Source organism: Amblyraja radiata, chromosome 10, assembly GCF_010909765.2.
Source record: "Amblyraja radiata isolate CabotCenter1 chromosome 10, sAmbRad1.1.pri, whole genome shotgun sequence".
In the NCBI taxonomy this organism is placed as follows: domain Eukaryota; kingdom Metazoa; phylum Chordata; class Chondrichthyes; order Rajiformes; family Rajidae; genus Amblyraja; species Amblyraja radiata.
In genome coordinates, this window is record NC_045965.1 from 42,785,374 (window position 1) to 42,803,062 (window position 17,689).

Genomic DNA, 17,689 nt, shown 5'->3' on the forward strand with positions numbered 1-17,689 from the left:
TCACCGGTTGTCGGTAGCTTGGCGTCGACTAGGTGGTAGATTGTCGTAGACTTTGTCGTAGGAGGGGGTCCAGTCACCTCTTTTTCAGCGACCTGCTACATCTGTGACAGTCGACGGCAGGCACCGAAAAAAATTGCCTAATGGGCATGTCCCGTTTAGGCGACTTTTTGGACAACTACAGACTATGCGGTCGCCATATGTTTGCGGGTGGTTGCCGGGGAGTCGCCTTCATGGTCGTGAACAGTGCCCTCAAACTTGCAGCAAGTCGTAATGGTATTCTGGTCGTCGCTAATTTTTCGACATTTTGAGAAATTAGTGACGCCCAGAATTTTGACACCATTGAGAGTAGTGAGAATTCTCGTGACGTAAGTGCGGTTATAGTGGGTTGCCAGGAGATCGTAGGTTGTTGCCGTTGGTGACTGGTGAATTTCATTGGCTCATTGGGGGGAAAAAACGTAAATAGTAGTTTTCAGAACCAAGGATAACCGACTGGTAATGGTGATGTCCGCCGAGCTTCACAGCCATGTATCTCTGGCTTCGTAAAAGTTGTCCCCACTCCTTCTACCCACCCCGTCCCCCCCTCTTTTAAAGGACTTAAGTGACCCTTCCCGTGCACTGTACTTTCACCGTCTTAATTACAGCACCAACCTTCCTGTTCATCGTGGTGTGTGTCTATATGACATAGGCTTTGCAACGTGTGAATTTCACTCAGACAGCGCTCCCCCTGCTTGCCCTGTCCCCCGCCTGCATAACTGGCTGGAGAAGGAAGTGATGTATGTGTGTGTGTTCCATTCTGACAGTCGCCGGTTTTTCAGCGACCTGCTACGACTTGACAGTCGCCGGCAGTTGCCTGAAAAATCGCCTAAGTGGGACAGGCCCTTTTGCCTGTATTCAACAAGGGCAGCAGGAGATTACAGCCCATTGTTCAGACGTTAATGAGGTTGTGACTGGAAAACATTCTGACAGACACTGCGCACTTATTTATTCCAATTTACCCTGGCCAACCATGTGTCTTCATTCCAGATTGAAGTTGTACCCATCCAAAACTCTGCTACCCATCTTTTGATGTGTTTTGATGAAGTTATTCACCTCAAATGTTAGTCTTGCCTTGCTGAGGGTTACCAGTAATTCCTGTTTTAATTTCACAGTCCTTGCATTATTTTATGTGGGGTGAATTTGCACTGTCTCATTTACTTGCGGTCTACAGTGGTTCCACCTCAATGTTAAAATAGGTTTTATATCAAATTGTTCTGTTGCATTAAAATTCTTTACATGTGATTTTGTCCTACTCTGCGGTTGACAAAAATGCTGGAGAAACTCAGCGGGTGAGGCAACATCTATGGAGCGAAGGAAATAGGTGGCGTTTTGGGTCGTGACCCTTCTCTGTGATCTTTTGCGATCATTGCATTCAGGCATCTGGAGAATACCTGATGTTAATAGCTCTAGATAGAGGCCAGAATTTCAGCCATCAGGATCCTAAATCCTGAAATTGCATCCCTAAAACTTTCCATCGCTTAATCCTTCATTCAAGACTATCCTTGAAACATAACATTTTTTTCTTGCTGGTTTGTGTTGTGATGTTCCGTTAACTGCCTGCACTTTGCTCACTTATTCAGTGCCGATTGGCTGTTTATTGCTAAATGCTTTTGTACCTTGTGACTTGAGGTAATATATACATCAGAACCTATAATGTGCCACATAATATAGTTTTTAGTACATTTTGTATCCATGCAGATTCACAATAGTAACCAAGTGGAGGACATTTGGTCTGACAAGTTTCAGAGGAGGTCCAGTTATTCTTTCTCCCCATTGCCTTGCAAATTCTTCTCTTTGAATGCAACAGCTGAATCTGCCATTACTGCTTTTTTGCCGTGCATGCATTCCAAGTCCTTCATTGTCAACATTAGTTTTGTATTATTCCAGGTACATTTAATTCCATGAATTTAGATTTAATTTAGGTTTTAACTCCAAATCAATCATCCAAGCAACTCCAAATTAATCAATCATGTCCAGTAACTTAATCGTTATGCTATCATCATAACACCTTTCAAATGAGCTTCTTTTATTCTCAAACTGGAGCAACCGTACCTCATATTCTGCTTGGGCAACATACAACCTAAAATGGTCCAGTGTCCTCTAGTTGTGGTCTTGACAACATACAATTATAACAAAGCTTCAATCCCTTTGCAAGGAAGACCAATGCCCACCTAACAACTTGCTTTACCTGCTAACTTTTTGTGATTTATAAATATTTACTGCTTTGTTTTGCTACATGTGATATTTGAAGTGCTATTAGAATTGTAATATGTTTTTATCAAAGGTGATGCACAGCAGTAATTATTATCATGCATATGGAAGCTAAATAAGGGAAGTAGTGGGGTTACCTTGTGAAGCATTTTTCAGTTGTGATTACACCTTTTTAAATTAAGACTTGTGAAAACATCTGTAATTAAACAATCACAATTATTTCATAATCTTACACTGCCACTAAGTATCTTATACCCAGTGGAGTATTTATTGTACTTGATCTCATCAGGAATTTACTGCTGCTGGTTGACATTGGCTGAGCAGGATACAGCTTGAGTTTTGCAGCAAACTAGTGAATTTACTGACCTTAGTTTTCCTTTTCGCAGCATTTACAATTGATAGAAGCAGTAATTGGTGAATATACACATGTAACAGACATCATCGATTTCACTTTTTGTATCTTTTTCCTAGTCTACCAGTGAGAAATATGGTGATCATTTTGCCCGGGGTGATGGTCGATTTGGTGTGAGTCGTAGAAGGCATAACTCTTCAGATGGTTTTTTTAGTAGTGGTGTACTCCGAGCTGCTGGAGGTAGGAAAGGTACAATTTAATTATTACACAATTCCAACTGCCAGATGAAAAATTTTAAATGTTGTTACAGTCGGTATTGCAAAACACCTTCAATTGACCTTTTTTTCTTCAGTCTTATCAGTACCCGAGTATAAAGCTTTGGTTTATTTTGAAATGTGATAATATTTATTAAAATAACTTGTTTCCTGGAGAAAAAAAATTCCGATATTCAGTTATAATGGATGAATACATCAAGCCCTGCAAAATCCACTGTTGTTGCATTGATCTCTCTAATTTCCCTGGCACCCACAACCCTGGGAGTTGCCTCCAGTGTGGGGACACTTTGGCATGTCCCAATACCAGTTTATGTTGGAATGACCCTTGATAAGTCGCCTGCCTCTCACAACCGTTTGTGGAATGTTGCAGGCAGAACCTCAACCATATACCTGCCGATAGCATTTGACATAGATGTATTATGGCCCTCCATTCCTTGCACTAGAGTTTGATCAAAGAGCTTCCAAAACTCAGTGATACAGAGTGGAACTTGGCAACACTGGCACTATTAGAACTGTAAAGCTAAGACCAAAGGATTGTTGTGTTGTTCTATCTAAGATTTTGCTCTTTGAACACAGCTTCCCGCCATGCAGGATGATAAAATTGTATTTTGCAAAGATGACTAAAACACACTAAAACTTAGTTTTTACATACTCTTTCACATTGTTCATGATGAGCTTCATTCTGTCAGTTGACCAAATAATTTTATTTTTTAAATGTATTGAATCCATATATTTTAATGAAAAGGAACTTTGGACTTAACAAAAACACAACCTAGTTAATTAACAAAATAGGTCATCAAAATCAGTAATAGAGGAGGTAAAGATTATGTTTTCATGTCCTTTAGTACCCACATAAAAGGTAATTCTGTCATCCTGTATTATACCAAGCTATGCTCGTGGAGCAATAACACCACTATGATCCTTGAATCTGCATTTGCTTCCAGCAGTTTAGAGTTTTCTAAGCTGTTGTTTAGTCTCTTTTGTTTCAAGTTCACAGAAATATAAGGCAACAATCTGCTGTTTGCCTGAAGATAGACTAAGTTTCAGAGCACTGTTGCATAAGGAAATCTAGTGGGTGAATTGTACTAAGGTAGAGTAAAATCTTTTGTTGCACGCTAACTAGTCACTGGAAAGACTATACACGCTTAGAATCGAGCCATCTGCAGTGTACAGATACATAATATGGGGAATAACATTTAGTGCAAGATAAAGTCCAGGAAAATCTGATTAAAGATAGTCTGAGGGTCTCCCAATGAGGTAGATCATAGCTTAGGACTGCTCTGTAGTTGTTGTTAGGATGATTCAAATGCCTGATAACCGCTGGAAAATAAACTCTCCCTGAATCTGGACGTGTGCGTTTTCACACCTCTGTACCTCTTGCCAAAGGGGAGAAGAGGAAGTGAACGAGGTGAGACTCGCCCTTGATTATGCAGGTGGACTTGCCGAGGCAGCATGAAGTGTAAATGGAGTCACTGGAAGGGAGGTTGGTTTGTGTGATGGACTGGGCCGTGTCCATGATTCTTTGCAATCTGCTATTGTGCTATAAACTCTTCAATTGTTGCATTTTTTCACATAAATGATGAGCACTACCCCTGTGGTTAGCTTTTTTTCTGGTGGTCTTGGATTCCAAGCAGGATTTCCTGATGCAACAGTGCTCTGAAACTTACTGAGTTAGTTCTGCCTTCAGGCAGATCCTTGTCTTATAGTTAATTGAGATTCCTGTTATCACCACAGGCAAGGACTACACTAAACAAATCAATTGCTGAAGCAAAATAACATTATTATAAAGGATACAGCATAGCAGAAATTTAACAATGTAGAGTTCTATGAAAACGAAACTTAATACTTCCTCTGCAGTGCCACCTATTTGAAGTAAAATCAAAACAAATTGCTTTTATTTTGGAATTTCACAAACATAGAGGTTTTTGTATTTATATTATGTGCTCTTCAGACATCCATTTTTGGTACAAGAGAAGTTAACTGAATTTGTATAACTGAAGCATATGTCGCCTATTGTTGGTGCGACTTGAAATGTTTTTTGATTCTTGATGTTGATAGAATTTGCTTTCATATGTGACAGCACAGATTTATTAAATCCATGTATATGTTAAATACGTTTACATGTTCACTGTTGTTTGGGAAATTCACAGAATACGATCTGTTATTTTAAGAAATTACAGTGCAAAATTAGATACGAATGTAAGACAATGCATTTTTCAGTCTTCTTTAATGAAGAGACTAATGACCTGCAATTTGTTTAATTTCTAGATGGTTGCTATCAGCCTTCATTGCTTCGTCATGATTCTGTCGATTCTGGGGTTTCTAAGAATGTTCACGTCAGCCTTTCAGGAAGTCAAGGTTGGAAAGAGAGTGCTGGTTGGCACAACGTAACTAGAGGTCATGATGCTATCAATCAGCGTGGGGGTGGTGGTGGCCATCGACACTGGAATGGCAACTTCCATAACCGGAAGAGCTCAGGATTCCAGGACAAACCACCTGTTGAGGTTAAGGAAGAGAAAAAGGAGGAAAAGGATAAAAATCTTCAATTTGAAGAGGAGGACTTTGTAAGTATTTTTGTTACTTACAAACAAACAACCATTTTGAAGTGAAATGTGTACTTGAAAGATGAATTTGATCAGAACTAGTAAGTTGACTAAAATCCTTGGATGAACTTTCTTTCAACAGCCATCTCTGAATCCTGATGCTGAAAAGCAGCTGAGCCAGAGCAGACCTCTGAGCACACCTGCAGGAGTATGGGGTAAGAAGGCAGTAGAAAATTGCATTCATCTGTTGAACGTTGTAATGAGTTCCATAATATCATTGGAATTCATGTAATTAAAAAAAATATTAGTGTGTTCAGTTGCTCTTCTTGGAAATCTCTCATATGCACTGAATTTCTATGTGAGGTACAGAATTGTTTGTGCAAAAAATACTTGACAGTTGGTTTGCCTGACAATTGAGGGCCACATATGGGGACAAAAAATGTCAAACTTTCATGAATTATTTTTTCCTACACCACCAGTATCCATAATCCATTACCCCACCTCACATTTCACCTGTTCGCTTTTATCAGATCCTATCCACAGTTAAAAGATCGTACTCATGTCATTGTAATAATTTCAGAAAATAAGAGATGGCGGGGTTGGGAGGCACACAGATGGTGCCATGATATTGTACTTTTCTTTTGTTGCCTCTGCTCTGCGCCAATTTCTTTGGCAAACTCTTTACCACCCCGTTGATGACCCTTTCTCCTACTTCACTCCTGAACATTCCCTTCCGGCCTTTTAAGCTCCCAACCTTACTTAGGAGTATAGGAGCAGGGAGGTTATATTGCAGTTGTACAGGGTCTTGGTGAGACCACACCTAGAGTATTGCGTACAGTTTTGGTCTCCAAATCTGAGGAAGGACATTATTGCCATAGAGGGAGTGCAGAGAAGGTTCACCAGACTGATTCCTGGGATGTCAGGACTTTCATATGAAGAAAGACTGGATAGACTCGGCTTATACTCGCTAGAATTTAGGAGATTGAGGGGGGATCTTATAGAAACTTACAAAATTCTTAAGGGGTTGGACAGGCTAGATGCAGGAAGATTGTTCCCGATGTTGGGGAAGTCCAGGACAAGGGGTCACAGCTTAGGGATAAGGGGGAAATCCTTTAAGACCGAGATGAGAAAAACATTTTTCACACAGTGGTGAATCTCTGGAACTCTCTGCCACAGAGGGTAGTTGAGGCCAGTTCATTGGCTATATTTAAGAGGGAGTTAGATGTGGCCCTTGTGGCTAAAGGGATCAGAGGGTATGGAGAAGAGGCAGGTACGAGATACTGAGTTGGATGATCAGCCATGATCATATTGAATGGCGGTGCAGGCTCGAAGGGCCGAATGGCCTACTCCTGCACCTATTTTCTATGTATCTACTTCTCTACTCCCCTCAACCACCATTGGCGTGTGGTAAAAGTTGGTAATATATCAGAGTTTCATTTTATTCACTTTTTGGATCTGAGCACACCTGCCAAGGCCACTGTTGATTGCCCACTTCTAATTGCCCAGGAATTGGATGCTTGCTTGGCTGTTTGTCAACCATACCGGATGGGTTTTGGGCATATTAGGATAATATTATTTCCTTCTCTGAAACATATAAATTAATCAGGTGAGTTTAAGCTGAATGGAAAAGTGAGCTGTGCTAGAATCTCGAAAAAGATGTAGGTAATTTAAGTGAACTTGTTAAAAGATGGCAGATGAAGATTGTGGGCAAATACACATTTATAGGAAGAATAGAAAAACAGATTATGTTAAACGGTGAGGAGTGAATAAAAGGTGTACCAAGTTATTTTACAAGCTGGCACATGGATATGCTCAAATAAACATACAGATAAAGCACATGGATGTGAATACAAGAATAAAAAAGCCCAGTGAGATTGCACAGGGGTTGGGAGGACATCTGGTCCTGTGCACAGTTCTGGAATTATCGGTGTCAAAACATCATGGGTTTTCAAGATGGATCCTGGGTTGTCTTGAGAAGATTTTGAGCAGAATTATTCTATTCACTGACTTTAGAATTAGAGGTAATCTCCTGTAACCACAAAAGCCTTCTCGATACTAAACACTGGTAAGCAGAGACACAACAAATTGCTGATGCTGGAATCTTGAGCAAAACACAGTGCTGGAGGAACTCAGTGGGTCAGCCAGCAACTGTGGGGGGAATGGACAAAAAATGTTTTGCGTCAGGACCCTTCTTATTTAGTGTTTTGAACACTAAATATTTATTTAGGGTTCCAGTCCCTAATGAATAATGTTTGGGAATACATCTGTCTCCACCTTCAGAATTGCTGCCAGTTGCTCATCCTGTTGTGACCAGCGTTAGTATGCTGGTCTTGTATTTGTATTTGTAAAACTTTGATTTGAGCTAGACTGATTATTGAATTTATCCGCCCTCCGACAATTCCCACGCAACGTTTAAGTACTTCTATAATATCAGAGCAAAATGACAGATGATTAGATTGGAAAAGGTCTCATGTGGTGAATTATGACAATGCCATTGCCCTCCAACTTTTGACTCCACATTTGCCCTCCCCTCTCCCTCTACATCCCCACACCTTCTCATTTATTGCTTTTACCTCTTGCCCACTTGCCTTTCTCCAAATCCAACCTTCCTCCTCTCCCACCTGATTCCATCTGCCCTTCACTCCTCACCACTATCCATCTATCAGTTTCTGACCCTTGTCTTGACTCTCCACTCATTCTTGATGAAGCGTCTTGACCAGAAACATCGACAATTCCTTTCCCTACACCTGATTCACTAATTCCTTCAGCATGTTATGACAACTGGAGAGGAAACAATGATGGCCGATTACACTGCTCAAAACAAAATTACAACTAAGGTTTGATTACTAATGAAGACTGCATTGTTTTCAATGGATGTCTCAGTGGTATATTGAACTTTATAGATTTAACCTGCCATGTTTTTTCAAAGCAATATACCAATGAAAATATTTTAATCTATTAGTTAATCAGGTGGATTTAAATGTTCACTGATCCTAATGTAATGATTTTTGCTGTGGGTGCTTGTGAGAGAATTATCCCAAATATTTGAAAAAACAAGAAAAATATCTGAACTTTTCTATTAATCGCAAACTTGATTTGAATCTGATTTGTTGATTAATGAGGTTGGTTGAAGGAATGATTGTTTCCTTTGGATTTTTTGCCGTTACCTTAAAATTGTGCACGGGTTTCTGAGATGTGCATGAATCTTGCTTCCTGCATTTAATGTTTGCTTAAACAGTGGAAAGTACTTTCTGAAATTAATCAATCTCCTGCTTTGAGGAAGCAGCAGATTTTGCATGAATGTTTGTTTCAATGAAATGTTTGTTTTAATGTTTGCAGTTAAGGAAAATTTAACAAGATTAACTAACTTATCAAAACTTTTTATCCTTTTTCAACCCAGAAAATCCTCCAAGTGCCAAGCAGCCGTTTTCTAAGATGCTGGTCATCAAAAAAGTTTTGAAAGAGGAACCAATATTCTCAACAAGCTTTTCTTCCTCAGGAAATCATCTTTCGAGCAGCAACAAAAACACTGCAAGTCCAAGTGTTTACAAAAATCTGATACCCAAACCTACAGCTCCACCCACAAAGGTAGAGCAACTCACTTTTTTATCTCAAATTTTTGATGTAATGTTTCAAAAGCATGTTGAAATGATTGGTAATTATGAAATTGAACAACGCAATTCAAAAATTAATAGAATAAGGAATTGGTAATTTATTGTGAATTCTGAATTTGAATTTGCTTCTTCCTGATATCTGAGTAACTTTGATTAAGATTGTCTCTAAAAATTGTACTCCGCGTAATAACGTTGTAAATAAAGTTGTACACGTAATAATAATATTGAACCCTGTGCCATAAAGTTTTTTAACGCATTGCAAGTAATTGTTTATGGTTTAATCTGCATAGCACAATTTATATCTGGCACGTACTTGGGATCAAATGTCCGATGTAAATAAATCTAATTCTGTTAATAACTAGAATCAGGTAACGTGATGTGATGGCTCATCGCCCATGTATGTATGATATGTATGTATGTGTGTTTATTTGTGTATATCCAATTTACAGGATGCTCTGATGGCTCATTTTATATACTCATCAGTCTGAAGAAGGGTCTCGACACGAAACGTCACCCATTCCTTCTCTCCAGGCTGCCTGTCCGCTGAGTTACAGTAGCATTTTGTGTCTATCTTATATACCCACCATCCTGTTTGTGAAAAAAATTGCCCATCAAGCCCCTTTTAAATGGCATCCGTGCCATCTATGTTTAGACTTGATACCTTGGGGAAAAACTGACCTTCCACCTTATCTATTCCCTACAAAATATTATGTATCTGTAATCAACTCTCAACTCTTGAGTTCCAGTGGGAAAAAAAGTCCCAGCCTTTCCTTATAACTCAAGCCCTCCAATGCCGGTAACAAACTTTTGGATCCTTACTGCACTCTTTCCTGCTTAGTGACATCCTCTTATAGCTGAGTGACCAGAATTGTGCTCTATGCTCTGTGTGGTCTTAGCCCATCTTGTACTGTTGTAACATGGCCTGTACTCAATTACTTGACTAATGAAGGCAAGTGTGTCAGATCCCCTTTCCACACCCTTAAGGGCCTGTCCCACTTGGGCGTTATTTGGGTGTCATTTACGCATCACGATGCATGCATTACGTGCGCATGGCGTCCGGTGAGACGTGGTGGCGTAGGTACTGACGCGTGGTAGTGGGCGGCGCCCCAGGATTTTGAGATTCTCAAAATCCTCGCGCAAGTGACGCCCAAGTGACGCCCACAGGCCCTTTAGATCTCTCTGTTCTTCAACACTTTCCAGGGCTCTACCATTTACCGTGTAAGTCCTGCCCGGTTTAACTTAAAGATGTAGCCAAGACTTTACATTATCTAGAGTAGATAAGACTGCACTGCTCAACTGCTTCTTCAATTACTTTTTTTGAGTGGGCTCCTAAATGTGGATAGAATAAAAATGTGATTATTGTTTGATTTATTTAGATGGGTATTTGATGGTTGGTATCAACATGTTGGACCAAAGTGTCTGTTTTGTGCACTGTGGCCTTAGGTTGAGAGTTGCAAGGAGTTGTGAAGCTGATGCCTTTTTTGGGTGAACACCAATGACTCTGAATCCAGCCACAAAGTATATGAACATGCATATATTGTTAGTGTGCAAAAAACAAACTGCTGGAGGAACTTAGCAGGGTCAAGCAGCATCAGTGGAGCCAAAAGTATATTTGATGTTTCAGGTCAAGACCCTGCATCAGGATGGACAGTGTCACGGGAAGATGGTCGTACAATGAAGAGAGATGGAGGGCTGAGATAGGGGCTGATAAATGTTAGGTGGAATTAGGTAAGGAAGGGAATGACAGGCAGATGGAACCCGAAGGGGAGGAGAGAGTTTTGATACAGAGGCTGGTGAAAACGTAAGGAGAAAAAAAAATGGACAAGAGGGGGAAGAATAGCAATAGAAGTATCTCTAAAGTCCAGAAAGTTAGGCCAAGGAAGAAGAAATACCAATGGATAGTTGTGGTTCCTTTTGTTCATCTTATCCATCCTCTCCCATCACTTTTACCTAGATTCATTACCTGGTTCAATCTACCCATCATCCCTCTGTTATCTACTTCCACTTATCTCTTCCAGCCTCTGTTTACGTCCATCCCCCACCCCTGACTTGGATCAATTTATTTCCTCCTTATCTGTTTTCACCCATTAACCTCCGTCCCTCTCCCCAACCTGGCTTCTTCTCATCATCATTCCCCATTAAACTGGTTCCACACATCACATGCCAGCTCCGGTCTCATCACTCCCTCGCTACTTTACACCAGCTATCTTCTCCCCACACTCAATCCACATACAGAGCTTCAACTGACGGTCTATTTGTTCCCGCAGATGGTGCTTGACCCACTGAGGTCCTCCACAATTTTTTTTATTTGCTCCAAGTTTTTGCACCTGCAGTCTCTTGTATTGTCTGTGTACTGCAAGCTGATGATTGAGGTAGAAGAGAACTTGGTTCTGGAATTAGGACAGTGAAAGTTGAATAGTTTCCTATTTCTCCCCGTAGAAGTGCTCCATTTCTGTGGGAAGCCCTTTGGAGGTGAGGTGCAATATGACAGTGACAAAGGTTGAAAAGGTGAGATGGCTTGGCTTGACTCTCAGTTTGCGCTTATGGCTTTTATACTTTGCTGTTTACTGTAGCCCACGTATCATTATTATTTTTTATAAGACAAAGCTTTTAATGTATTATTTTGCATACTGTCAACAGCACTCATTCTGGGTTGCATATTGAGAGAATGTATTGTAAGACAAATAATTCTGTACCTGTTGCAAAAAACAAACTGCTGAAGGAACTTAGCAGATCGAGCAACGTCTGGGCGGGGTGAAGGGAGAGGACTCAGAGTGCAGAGGGAAGGTAGCTGGAATAAAGAGAGGGGGGGAGGTGAGACAGGGGCGATGAACTATGATGGGCTTTGTGAGGTGGGGTTAGAGTGGTTGGAAGCTGGTCGGTGATATGTAAAAGCAGACAAGATAAAAGAAAGGATGCTGTTGGAGCCAGCTGGGGGAGAGGAGGGTGAGATAGAGATAGACTGGTGGATGATAAGTGAGGATGCAATGGTCACAAGTGCTGGAATCTTAAAAGTAAGGAAATGAATAATGGGAACCATTAAAGGAGAGATGAAGAGTAGATGGAACCAGATGGGAGAGAAGATGATGTGCGAGGGGTAATGGATGGATGGAACCATGTGACAGATGAAATTGGATGATGGGAGGCTGGGGATGGAGGGAGTGATGTGATATATGGGAATGGGGACAGAAATGGGAGAACCCGAGGTGGATTGGAAGGGAAGAGAGATGAAGAACACAGGAGTGGTTTAAATTTAGAATCGGATAAGTAAGAAAGGTGAAAATGGGGATCATTAAGGGAGAGAGGAGCAGCCCCCACCTCCCCCATGCAACTCAAACTGCTGAGTTCCTCCAACAGTTAGTTTTTTACTCCAGGCTACAGCATCTCTAGTTTCACCTTTTGCCTTCTGATTTCTTTAACATTTAGGTTGCTAATCTTCCTAGTTTTCAGGAAAGTTTACTTTGTCCTACTTACGTGTGACAAAACCAAAATATATCCTAACCTCCCTCCAAAGTAGTTGCGCAAGCCTTTCAATTGTATCAATTATAATACTGGATAGTGGTTAAAGAAGCCCATCAGCACCTCCTTGTGGTAATTTGGATCTGCAGCCTAATGACAATACACCCTGAAAATTATTTTTTAAAGTGATAAAACTTCTGATTTTGTAATATAGATATTTAAAACTTTTTGAAAGGACCTCACTCCTTTACAAAAGAAAATTATATTGAACGAGGGCGATACTATCTTTGATAAGGTATCACAAGAGAGTTAAGTATAAGATCAGGCAAGATAACAATGGATAAATTGAGCGAAACAGTGTTGAGTCGGTGGTAGAAACAATGATCTGATGCTGGAACAAACACAAAGTGCTGCAGTAACTTAGTGGGTCAGGCAGCATCCCTGAAGAACATGGATGTGATATTTGGGGTTTTTGGATATTTCGGGGGGAAACTAGACAATTGTCAGATATATTTATGCAGGTGAAGGGGGTTGATTAGCAGATGGATGGACAAAGGGCAGAGATGAAAAGGAGACAAAAAGGTGTGAGGTAAGGAGAGAAGAGATATGAATTGTGAGGCCAGAGGAAAGGATATAGATGGAAGGGGAAAGGGGGGCAGATTACTGGGAGAAATGGGCGTGCATCCAGGTAGGGTATGGGAGAAAGAAATGTGAGGAGGGGTTTGTTAATAGTTACCTAAAATTGGACAATAAAGGGAGCTTTCTCGATCTGACAAGTGGTAAGTAATTATGTAAAAGATTTGATGTTTGAAATTTAGAAATTGGTAAATGCCAATTGTGGGGAGGTGATTAATAATGTACGAATCTGCAACTTAATACAGGAATACCAGCACAGATCTGAAAACTATAGAAACAGATTTGATAACACAAATGCATAAATCATCAAAAAACACTGTACTAACTGGTTAGATCATAAAAACTCTAAGCAAGTGCTTGTCTTTATTTCTACACTAATAGACCCATGTCATGTTTAACATTCGCTTGGTCATATTTGAAGTACTTGTCTTATCTATAAGCAATAAAATGATGTTGAACTGCTAGGCAAAATAAAGATATGCAGAATTATTATCAAAATTAAGGAGATGAACAAATCAGACAAGATGTTATGGGTCAAAGGGCCTGTACCTGTGTGGTATTGTTCTGTGGTCTAAAGGGCTAGCTAAAGGAGATCTTCTGGAGCTTATTAAAATTGTAACCAGGTTTCGTAGACTAGAAACTGTTTTCAGTGATTGAATTAAGAGTATGACCAGATAACAATGAAGAGACATTTCTTTACATTAGAATGTAGTTCTTGAAGAAAGGTATGGCTGAAATGAAGTGTAAAGAGGAGAATGGAGTGATACAAAAGCAGGGTGGAAGAGTGAATTTAAAATGAAAGGGCATAGACCATTTGGCCCAAATGTTTGAGTCTGTGTGTATTTCTGTTATGCTGCTATATTTGTTGTTAACTATATCATGTTTTTAAATGTGATTTTTAGTTTTTGTTTTAATTACCTGGTTCAATCTACCCATCATCCCTCTCGTGGAAATGATTATTGTCTTTTTATCGCATTCCCTTTGCACATTCTCTTCCTAAAGAAACAGTTGTTAACAATCTGATTGAAGATTGATCATTTTAAATTGTTCACTAATTTCATTCGAGTTCTGGATCTAAGAGTTCCTATGTAGCAGATGAACATACCTATATGACTAAGATCATTCAACATTCTGGATGCATATTATCAGAATCTGCTTCAGCTTCTGAGTTCTGTTAAATTTCCAGATGCAAATTTTTTAGTTCTCTACACACATCTTCCTCCTTTGAAAATTGTATTTACTTTGTGATTTGTAAATCCTGAGTATGTCTACCATGTATCCACTCTGACGTTCTTAGGAACAAATTAAGCTATTTTGTGCTGCTTTCAAATATTTCATGTATTTAGCATTGTTATTTCTTTATTCTTTTCGACTATTTTCTTTTTCCAGATTTATTTTGAGCTCTGCTACATACTAGTTATAATTTATACCTTGTTTACTATTTTGTTTTGTAAGTGAGAGTTTTACATTGCATCATCTTGTATTTGCAAAATTCCTTATTAAATATTTTTAAATTGCACCACAATCCATTTCCTCTCAGTTGAGTACTGGTTCCAGCCACATGGCATTTGATGTCAGAAATACTGTTTATAAATCTTAGGGTATGAATGCAAAATGATCTTATACAGCACTCCCTTCAGGTGTATCTAACAATCATTTATTTAAAAGAGATAGGTTGAATAAGTTAGGTCTTTATTCTCTGGAGCGCAGAAGGTTAAGGGGGGACTTGATAGAGGTCTTTAAAATGATGAGAGGGATAGACAGAGTTGATGTGATCAAGCTTTTCCCTTTGAGAATAGGGAAGATTCAAACAAGAGGACATGACTTCAGAATTAAGGGACAGAAGTTTAGGGGTAACATGAGGGGGAACTTCTTTACTCAGAGAGTGGTAGCGGTGTGGAATGAGCTTCCAGTGGAAGTGGTGGCGGCAGGTTCGTTGGTATCATTTAAGAATAAATTGGATAGGCATATGGATGAGAAGGGAATGGAGGGTTATGGTATGAGTGCAGGCAGGTGGGACTAAGGGAAAAAAATTGTTCGGCACGGACTTGTAGGGCCGAGATGGCCTGTTTCCGTGCTGTAATTGTTATATGGTTATATGGTTAAAACAAGTGCATGATTATGCAATGAGCAAAGATAATTTGATTTGAATATTTTTTGTGATATGGTTTCAATAAATAAAAGTTGAATTATAAGTGTTGTAGTTTATTTATACTACGATAAATCTAATTCGAAGGCCCAAATGTTTCCTTCCTTATTTTTGCTTTGCACAGCAATTTGCTTGTGATTCTTTAAGACTTGCTGGTTCTCATGGAATGCTTTAAGACTTGTAATCTTACACTCTTAAACTAATAAGATTATTTATTTCCTATGTTTTCAAATATAGCAAGGTCCATGGAAATCCACTGGAAGGGAGAACAAACCTAGCTTGCATTTCTCTGGCCAGGATTCAGCATTTACAAGCCCTATTGCAATGATCAAACCTCCAGCGCAGTTCAGTAGCAGTTCTTGTCATATCTCTCCAAAAGAGGTATGATAAGTTTGGTGTCCAATTGGTTTGGACTGATATTATTATTTATTTATTTTGATTCACAATTGAGGTCTTCTGAAGGTTATTTTGGAAATTCCAATCTGTCTGAGATCCCAAATGACTCGAGTATGGAAAAAATAATCAATAGCGTTTAAGTTTTTTTAAATTATTCTCTTTTTACTCACTCCATTAGAGCAGTTTGTATGTGAAATGACGAGAGTTTGTCCTTTTATTGCTACGTGCAAATCATGGTGTTTTTTGTATTTTTAAAGATTTGCTTCATTTTGCTCTTTATCAATGGCTTCTTATTCATAAAAGGCAAACAAAAACAGAGTGGAGTTATGCATCAATTGAGTCATTCACTTAGATCATGGCTAATATCTAACTCAACTCTATTTCATATCCCTTGATATCTAAACCTACCAATAAAAATTTAAACAGTTGAGAATTTCAGTTGACGCTGGATTATAAAGAGTTCCAGATTTTGGCTAAGTAAGTGCTTCATAATACCGCCTCTCCAGAATAACCCGAAATGTCACCTGTCCATTTCTTCCCCAGAAGCTACCTGCCACGTTGCATTTGTGTTTTGAACAAGATTCCAGGTTCAGCAGTTTATTTTTTCTCTATCTCTGTTTACTGTTAGAATTCAGTTCATTTGAACGATTTTTAGATTGCCAGCTCCCGTCTATATTGGTTGTTTGTGGTATAATTTTTTTTGATTGAACTGTGACTAAATTAATCAGTTACCTATTTTTGTTAGAGGTTGTAATAATTTTTTACAGGAAAAATATTAATTCTGGCGTTAAATTTTGGTGTTTCTGAAAGCAGATGTACCTGCCCTAAAATGGCATTGGAAATTAAAGCCTTCAATCTCCCATGCTATGAATTCTGAACCCATTTAAAAATAATTTGTCAATTTATTTGTTGTACGTCTCAAATGTGTCGTTGATTTTTTTTTAAATGCATTGGGTCATGGGACAGAAATCTCTGAAAATAAATGTCATGTATATCTTCAACGTTGGATTATAATATTGAGAATGCATTTTAGTCATCTTAATAGCAAGAGAACTAATACCTTTTGAACAGAATATGGCTGTAACTTAACTCAACGGTTTTATTTCCAGACTCCTTCAAGCACCATCCCTCCATTCGAGATGAATACCAGTCGACTAATAAAAATGACTCGCGTGAAGACTGACAAGAAGAGTGAGTTTTTGAAGGGATTAAAAGATGGTGAAATTTCAGAACACCGGAATTTCAACAAATTAGAAGTTAGTGAAGTAACAGATTTTTATTTTAAATGTAATAATTTGTATATCTTCAATTCTCAAGGATTTATTTAAATAATGCTTTTAGATTGGTTGCAAGTAAACCACAAATTGAGAAATTGGAGTTGTGGTGTTGAGTTAGCATTTTTACATAACTTTGTCCATCAAATGGTTATGGTACATTGGAAAAATAGATCACGGATTCCAATGGATGATAAATAAATTTAATTACTCTTTGATCATATATTGTAAAACATCAAAAGAAAACTAGATGGCGAGATGTTGAGGCTTTGGTGCAGCGTTTCTCAACCTTTTGACCCTTGCGGAACCCTTGAAGTGATTTTAATGTCTCAGGGAACCCCTACATAAAAATTATTATATCTTTATTAATCTTTCTTTCTCTTTCATAAACTTAAAGTTCATAAGGCAAACATAATATATATTTCTGATAACTGGTTTAAACAAAAACTAACTTGCGTTTTTCTCAAGATTATTGACAATGCAAAAAAGAAAACTGAAATCAAACTGCTTGTTCAAGAGACTTCATAAGGAGGTTTTCATTCACACAAAAAAATCAACCGTATCTGTAAAAACAAAAAACCCCATAAATAACCAACATCATAAATAACACATATACAGACGGAAACAGATAATAACTACCACAATAACAATCGTTTATTGACAATGATGAAAAGGCAGAAGATAAATCAAGGCAATATGTAATATGAACAAATAACACAAACAAATAAAACAAGCAAATAAAGG

General features: G+C 38.7%; 1 protein-coding gene across 9 annotated transcripts in view; it reads left to right on the forward strand.

Moving 5' to 3' along the window:
* Positions 1 to 17,689, forward strand: part of gpbp1l1 (GC-rich promoter binding protein 1 like 1) — a 54,297-nt gene that overhangs the window by 24,125 nt on the left and 12,483 nt on the right. For 3 of the 9 annotated variants that reach the window (XM_033028673.1, XM_033028674.1, XM_033028675.1), the window contains exons 4-10: positions 2,719 to 2,848; positions 5,143 to 5,438; positions 5,560 to 5,632; positions 8,818 to 9,005; positions 11,471 to 11,539; positions 15,513 to 15,656; positions 16,775 to 16,927. In XM_033028673.1, the coding sequence (XP_032884564.1) occupies positions 2,719 to 2,848; positions 5,143 to 5,438; positions 5,560 to 5,632; positions 8,818 to 9,005; positions 11,471 to 11,539; positions 15,513 to 15,656; positions 16,775 to 16,927 (1,053 nt within the window). The remainder of the gene's footprint in view (positions 1 to 2,718; positions 2,849 to 5,142; positions 5,439 to 5,559; positions 5,633 to 8,817; positions 9,006 to 11,470; positions 11,540 to 15,512; positions 15,657 to 16,774; positions 16,928 to 17,689) is intronic. The other 6 variants (XM_033028678.1, XM_033028677.1, XM_033028676.1 and 3 more) reach the window with 6 other exon arrangements.